The following is an 8,558-nucleotide window of genomic DNA, read 5'->3' on the forward strand; positions in this document are numbered from 1 at the left end:
TTATTGGATACACATGTACATCATAATGTAATGGCCCTAGAAAACTTCCTAACGTGACCCTCTAAAAACATTAATTGATGATCCTCGTCCCTGCTAAACGGTACAGTACAGCAACCTGATCATAGCGATAGCAGAAGATCTTGACAAAAACTGATTAAACTAATAACTGTACTGTATAGGTATAGCCTATTTAGTACTTACTCTACTACTAACATTCGTCCTTATATTATAAGGACCTTCCTGAAAAAATAATATTAATAAATAATACACATACAATATACCTTGACTAATGAAAATCGTTTTATTATTTCAGGACTGGAAAATCGAAACCGAAAGAAAATGTATCTGAACTGTAAATTCAATATAATATAATTTTGAATTTTAATAATTGTATACATCACTATTATTATTAGAAAATTTTATTAATAATGTAAAAACATTTAGTAGGTCAATCTGAAAAAAAAATATGTAAATGGAAAGCTACATTCCAATGAATATTTGAATACATGTACTAACTTAAAGTATTAATAAATATAATAAGTTATCATCATTTAGGTAACTACTATATTATACCTATACCTAGAAATACCGTATAAATTTCATTTTGCAATTAAATTAAATTATAAGAGTTGGTACATACACTAATGTTCGTACCTACCTATAATATAATTTGCGTATTTCTGAATATTTATTTTTAAAATAATGAATTATTGTTTAGATAATTATTATAATATGTATTCAAATATTTCATATGATATTGAAATTAACCATTTTTATTTATGTTATATCGCTTAACATTTGTCTCTTGATTGTCTTACAAATACTTTACTATATATACCTATACCTAAAATGGCTACATCTAGAAGTTAGTCAATACCTATACCTATATTTTATATATATAATAAATACGTATATATAATAATATATATGCATATTATTATTATTATTCATATTTATCCCATTATTATATAACTTACTATTGATATTTTTATTTGAACTACAAAATAATTTATTGTTACCTATTTTATGTCATACTTAATGAAATTTTGTCATCTTGTATAAAATTTACTTTTAAATAAAATGACAGCCCATTGCAATTAAAATGAATAGGCAAAAACATATTGTTATTGTATCTATATAGGCTGTGCGTTATTTTTGATGAATGAATATGATGCTTTTAATAATCATTAAATGTGTTTATTTTTTTTTTTATTTTAAACCTATATCCTGTCATAAACCAAGTAAAAAATTAAGTTAGTGGGCAGTATACTGACCTATTGTACTAGGTATACTGTACAATGTACTATGTAGGTATACCTACGTATGGCGCGTATTGGGAAGGCAGAAAGCCGCAGCTGCCTCCGCTACAATATTTTCTACGAAGGTATTTTTTTTTCTAAAATGCGTTTTCGATATTATTTTATATTCCAAGCATAACGATGAATGTAGGTAGGTATTGATTTTACAATGATGTGTGTTCTTTTTTGTGAATGGAAACATTGTTTCTCATTTATAAAAAATGCTCTAATCATAAACTTTAATGGAGGTTTCTGCGTAGAAAATTGTTTGTAGTTAGTACTTTTTAAAGGTAAAAAATTCTCAACACCTACTTTTTAAAATAATCGGAAAAAATACAAACATTTTTTATTTAATTGTAATTTTATTATTGGGTTCAGGGCTAAACACTTAACCACCCACCAACTCCTTCGTACTGTCGACTTAATATCTACTAGTATGGAATCCAAGCACTACTGTGCTGCCGTCCTGCTAGACGTGGCCCAAGCCTTCGACAGAGTGTGGCACGATGGCCTACTCTATAAACTTAAAAAATTTCTCACTGCTCCATATTACCTTATTATCAAGTCTTATCTTGAAAATCGAACCTTCACAGTTAGAGTGAACAACAGCTACTCGGTTAGTTTTCCTATTTTGGCTGGCGTCCCTCAAGGAAGCGACATAGCGCCTTTCCTTTACACCATATTTGCATATGACACTCCGAAAACTTTACATACATATTTAGGCACATACGCCGACGATACAATAATCCTGGCCTCAAATGACAACCCTCATACTGTGTCTGATAGGTTACAAAATCATCTAAACATGATCCAGATCTGGTCAAAAAAATGGAAAATAAAAATAAATGACTCCAAATCCTCCTTTATTACCTTTTCACTAAAACCTGGAGACTGCCCTCCAGTTTCATTCAATAATAACTTAATTCCAACAACCCCTGTAGTTAAATACCTGGGCCTAACGTTTAATAAACGATTCACCTGGGCTCATCACCTCAACAACAAAAGGAAATCTGTAAACTCTAGACTTCACTTGCTCCGTCCACTTATCCGCTCCAAACTAAACATCAGCAATAAATTGTTTATCTACAAAGCTATTTTAAGACCAGTATGGGCATACGGCATCCAGATATGGGGCTCCGCGAAACCCTCAAACCTGCGAACTATACAAGCCTTCCAATCAATGGTATATAAAAAACGCCAATCTTCACAAAGACTTAAACGTTCCCACACTTTCTCAGCTAACCAAAATCCACTTCCACTCATTCCATTCAAAGCTAAATCACCATACTAATCCATTAATTAAACGGCTGTCTTCTTGTACAATTCCCGATAATCCTAGAAGAAGACTGAAACGATCTTGGCCTAGAGCAGAGGTTCCCAAACTTTTTATTGTACGACCCATTTTGAGAATTTTTTAAAATTTGGCGACCCACAATACATTGAATAACCTTTTTTTTTTAGGTATTTAGGTACTTACTAACACTAATTTGTTTCAGATAAATCGCTTTCTTTTCAATAGGTATAACTATTAATCTGTTTGATACGGTGCTGTAAACTCGTAATCGTCAATCTCGCAGATAACGATTAACGAAAAACTGTATTTGAACTTTGAACATCAACGAAAAATATGTATTATATCAAATTAAAGCGCGACCCACCAAAAATATAATCGCGACTCACTTTTGGGTCGCGACCCACAGTTTGGGAACCTCTGGCCTAGAGATTTCCTTGCTTGATCTGTCGGGTGGTACTACTGAGTACCTTCCCTCTCTGTTATATCAACGCTATTCTCCATCAAAAAAATTACTTATTGTATATAATGTTTGTTTAGATTGTAATTATTCTTTTAATAAAAATAAATTTAAAAAAAAAAAAATGTTATTATTAAATGGTTGTTTGGTAACCTTAGTTACCGAGTTAGACTGACTTCACTTAGATTGTCGTCAATTTATTATTTTGTCTTAACTATACACTTTGGCATAAAACTGCTATACTCGTTCGGTCAAAAAACTTAAAAATTGAACACAATGTTAAAATATTAAAGATATATAATTTGCAGATTTTTTTTGCTAGTATTTAAATTTTAACACTGGGGAGCGGCCAAACCATTGAATATAAATAAAATCTAACCATTCCAAAATAAATGCCTTCGAGAAATAACTAAAGCTCCCTTCTATGTCTCCAACAGTACCTACATTCCATAAGGACCTCACCTCTTCATCCTAATAGTACAACTAAAAAAAAAACTCTACAAACGCTTCCACTCAAATTTATTCAACCACCGTAATTCTCTAATCTCAAATCTATTTACTCGAAACATCTCAGGTGACCCGGGGTCTGATCCCAGAAGGTGACTGAAACGAAATTGGTGTCGAGACCTCTTGAAAGATCATTTCCTACCACCCTGAAGTTCCATTAATGGATGGATTCTTCCCTCAAGACCACAAAGCATTAAATACTAACATCACTTAGAACATAGAACAATATACTTATACTTATTGTAAAAACTAAAACTAAAAATACATAATTACAGATTGTATAATAAATATTGTAATAAAAAAAAAAAATGTTTGTACTAAAATGTTCAATTTTTAAAAAAAGTTTAATTACTTAATAACTATATCATAAAAAATGTATATGTTCCATCTAGATAGCTAAGGTTGAAAATGTATTACAAGGTTCTTCATAAGTATTTTTTACTGAAACTCAAATATCTAAATAAAATATAAAGCACAATTTTTTTCTAGACATTTAAAGTTATAATGTAAAAAAATTGGATATCTAAACAAATAATAATGATTTTAGTTATTTTGTTTTAATTCAACAATATTCGTGAGGACTTAATTTTTTTTACGTATATTGTTATATTTTACTTCACGCAATTACATTTTAAAAATATTAAATTAAATATTAATTCCCTATTCCCTTTTTATACCATACCTATAACGCTTACCTTATAACTAATAGTAAAATAAATTACTATGATAGCAATATAAAATATAAATATATAATAAAATATATTTAGTAATTAGTAAATAGTAATATAGGGTGACACTGCCTGACAGACTGTCTTTGATCAGAATTGTTTTTGGTACCATTTCAACCACTTATCACTGAATCCAAATTCAACACCTACAGTAGGTAAGTAGTAGTTACCTGCAGTGTCGTAACTAAAGAGTCAAAGACCCAGGTGCAAACAAATGCATATGGGCCCCTCTTTCTTGAGATACATAAAAAAGTCGGTCTGACTTCACACCATGGGAATTTTTACTCCTTAGATAGGATAGCATTTGTGGATGTAGGTATTGAATTTATTTACAATAAAATATAAAAATAACAATTTTAGTTTTTATGTAACACCAGAAATAAAAAGGTGGGTAAGTGGGTGTCGCTCTGCTATACAGTAGGTTACAAGTGGATCACTGTAAAGGATGGTGTTAAATTTGAATTCAATGATATAATATCATTGTATAAGAAAAACGATTCTGTGCGGAGACGGTCAGTCAGCCTACTATGATGATATTAAGATGACTAATATAATTTATACATAACCTATTTACGTGGAACCTTGTTTTAAATTTTCAATCCTTAGCTATAAAAGTTGAACATTTTATAAATTTTTAACTACAAAATAATTATTACATTTTAAATTTGATAAATTTTGTCAAAATTCGAACTTTAAATGCTTAAAAAAAAAAATTGTGCCTATGTATTTTTAATATTGTTCAACTGATATTGTAACAATATATCAGGAGCCTTGCATTAAATTTTCAGGCTTTTTTACCCAACAAATAAAACTTTATTGCTATTTATTAAAAAAAAACTAAATAATTTAAAACTGACAATGTACGTAAACAGCTAAAAAAGAGTCAAATTATTTTCAATTTTATTGTGTATAGAAAATGCTAATATAAACATTCAGTGAAACTTTCAAGTATTTACAGTCGTTCCTTTTTTAATTACAATAAAATAAGAAAATCATTACATGAAAAATCAAGTGAATATCCAATGCTGTAAAAATATGAACTTCAAATGCTCATAAAAATTTAATTTGACTTTCTTATAAACATTTTTTTTTTTTTGAAAAAGGTAGACAAACTTATAAGGAATCTTGTATTACATTTTCAAATCTTAGATTTAAAAAGAACATTTTTTTATGAATTCTCGACTCAATATAATATCATGCTAATTTTCATGATTTTTCCTTATTTTGCAAGAATTGAACTTTAAATGCTTATAAATAAAAAATGTGACTAAGGATTTTCAATATTTTTCAAATATCATTGTAACATAATAGTAGGAGCCTTATATTACATTTTCAAGCTTTTTTAACCAACAAATAAAATTTTATTGATATTTATAGAAAAAAAACTAAAAAAAATGGAAACCGGTAATGTCCGTAAACAGCTCAAAATAGATCAAAATATTTGGAAACTGTTATGGTGTATACTAAATGCTAATAAAAACATTTTGTCAAAATTGAATGTACCTACGGTCATTTGTTCTAGAATTGCACCAAAAACCAAAATCGATTTTCTCGAAAACAGATTTTGCGTAAAAATTCCTGTTTTTCCTAAATTTTTCTTTTGTTTTTCATTTCGCTTTTCAAAACTACTGGGAAATTTTTACTTTTGACCCCCAAAAGTACCAACTAGACAGACCAGGCTTTTACATTTTGTAATATGAAATCAAATACAAGATAATAACAAAATTATTATGAATCAAATTAAAAAAAAAATTGATGTCCCTCCGCCAAGGGCCCTTTGCCCCTGCAGGCCCCAGTGCTGTACACCGCCTGCACCTATGATTTTTACAGCACTGGTTACCTGCTTGCACAAATTTAAAAAAAAACCAAAAGACCATTAATAATTGTACACATTTTTAAATTACAAAATATTATAAATATACATAATAATGTAAATTACATCTTTATAAAAGTATACCAAAATTAATGTGAAGATTAATATTTTTTATATTAAAAAAGTATTTATTAAATATTTAAATAATAATTATTACTTTAATATTGTAAAATAATAAATAAATAAAAAATAATGTTTTAATAATAGAAAATATAAATAATTATAAATAAAAAGCAGACATTAATACAAAAATAAAGTATGTATCAATAGTTTGCTCAACCAATAAACATTTTAATGCGAGTTCTCGTTAATTTTTTAGTAGATTATTGACCTGGAGCAAGCAAGGATTTTTCCATAAACTTCTTACGAGCAAAACATAGCCACCATTTAGATGGTTTGCCATCATCAGTTGAAAATACTTTTTCGCAAACTCTTCGTCCAGTTTCCTTTCGTAATTGTTCCAAGTATTGACGCATAACATCTATTTAAAAATAACAATTTTGTAAAATTAGTTTGCCATAAATAATTAATGGTTTAACATCAAACTACCTGCTTCACCAGTCGATGATGGTTTTGCATAAACTGAATTTAATGGAAATCCAGCCTCTCCAGGTATATCAAATCTGTACAGTGCCAATGAATACATTTCAGACATTCCTTGATCTTTACTTTGACATTTCTGAAGTTTTTTTAAACACTCAGTTATGTATAAAGTAATGTAAATCACAACACGATCAGTTTCACTCTAAAACATTATCGGTACTTTCCATATAAATAGTTGTAATTTATACTATGTTAATTCATATTGTACTATAAAAATGTATGCAATACCTTAACTTCGTAGGATCTAAAAAATACATTTGCTTTAAAAAAAGATAATGATTCATCTATTATATCCATTTCTGCAATTGTAGGGCTGAGCAAAGGTGCAGGACCTTTGTATTGAGACTTAATTGGTAGTATTGCCATATTTCCAGTTAGTTGCTGGAAATCTTTTATACTAGAATGATAAGCCTGATAAAAAAAATTACAAATAATTTTATGATTAGGTATACAATTTTAAAATTATAATGCACGGTTGTATTTTTATATTCCATTATAATGGCTCACTAAACATATATAATTAAATGTTTCTTTGTTTAACGGAGTTGTTCATCTATTATTATACTCTCAAATCTTAGGAATAGGCAATCAAATATAATTACCTAACTTATATCTAACTATTATCTTCTAATATTATGAAATATTGGTAGACTAGTTGTCTATTTATTGTACATTTGTACAACATTAATACAAATGAAAAAATATTAAAAACTAACTTAAAGTATTGTTTAATGCATACATCATGATTAGATATGTAGGCAGTACCAAGGTAAAAATCAGTCGGTCATACTTACTGGCATTATGCTGCACCGTTTCAAAACAAAATATGAAAATGCTTAATGCACACACCAATATTAGAATTAGTGGGCAGTGGCTATTTAATATTTTCACGTCCTGTCCCCTGATTGAAAGTATAAATATTAATAGTTAATACTGATAGTATATCTGATATCAATTACCGTAATCGATAAGTGTCACTAGACCCTGATAACTGATAAAGATATAATATGATGATATAAACACATTTCCCGCATAAATTTAAATATTTTACTTTATTTATTGTAGATAATCATATAGATTCCAAACGTTTTACGTTACTGCATGATATAAAAGCTTTATATAACAATTTGTATGAAAATCTTTGTTTTTTGTATTAGTTGAATTATAGATCAATATGAAACACGGACTAAGATATCTTAGTCCGTGATATGAAATTATTAGTTGTGGCATTATATTATATCATAGAACAATATTATATATAGTTTTTAAAATTGGAATTTCCAATGATATTCATACTACTATATTTTAAAACAACATTTTATTGATGTCTAACTGACTAGCTGATTAGTAATATGACTTTTAGACTTCAGTATTCTTTGACTACACAATTAACCACTAACTTAGTCAATTATTTTTATTATTTTATTACACAACAGAGTACTGACAACTGACTTACGTCAATTACTTTTAATGATTTAATAATATTATTTAGTGCTGATTAATTTCTTTTCTAAAAAATCATTTTAGATTCTGAGTGGAACGATGAATGTATTGATTTTACAATGATGTGTGTTTTTTTATTATTTTATTTTTTTTTTATTTTTTTATTTATTTTTTATTTTTTTTGTGTCTGTGTACACGATAAGTAGTCGAAATAATGCTACGATTTTCAACTTCAGTATCTTGTTCGATCAGAAAGTGAATATCGTTGGTGCATTGGGGAGGACAAAATTTAAATTTCCCAGTAGTTTTCAAAGAGCGCCGGGAAAAACAAAAGAAAAATTAAGGAAAAACGGGA

The 8,558-nt window shown here is 28.3% G+C and overlaps 2 protein-coding genes across 3 annotated transcripts in view; one reads left to right on the plus strand and one right to left on the minus strand.

The window, feature by feature from the left end:
• The window catches only part of LOC103308433, a 36,268-nt gene extending 35,896 nt beyond the window's left edge, over nucleotides 1–372 (plus strand). For both annotated transcript variants that reach the window (XM_029487807.1, XM_029487808.1), the window contains one exon: nucleotides 314–372. In XM_029487807.1, the coding sequence (XP_029343667.1) occupies nucleotides 314–356 (43 nt within the window). In that variant the 3' untranslated portion in view covers nucleotides 357–372. The remainder of the gene's footprint in view (nucleotides 1–313) is intronic.
• Nucleotides 373–6,160: 5,788 nt separating this feature from the next.
• Nucleotides 6,161–7,710, minus strand: LOC100159878 (actin-related protein 2/3 complex subunit 3). The gene is made up of 4 exons (XM_008181792.3): nucleotides 7,555–7,710; nucleotides 6,989–7,171; nucleotides 6,707–6,902; nucleotides 6,161–6,638 (listed from the first exon to the last, which is right to left on the minus strand). Exons 1-4 carry the CDS (start codon nucleotides 7,558–7,560, stop codon nucleotides 6,481–6,483), a joined length of 543 nt encoding a protein of 180 aa, XP_008180014.1. The 5' UTR covers nucleotides 7,561–7,710; the 3' UTR covers nucleotides 6,161–6,480.
• Between the last annotated feature and the right edge of the window lie 848 nt (nucleotides 7,711–8,558).

The sequence above is a fragment of the Acyrthosiphon pisum genome, chromosome A1 (genome assembly GCF_005508785.2).
Source record: "Acyrthosiphon pisum isolate AL4f chromosome A1, pea_aphid_22Mar2018_4r6ur, whole genome shotgun sequence".
Taxonomy (NCBI): domain Eukaryota; kingdom Metazoa; phylum Arthropoda; class Insecta; order Hemiptera; family Aphididae; genus Acyrthosiphon; species Acyrthosiphon pisum.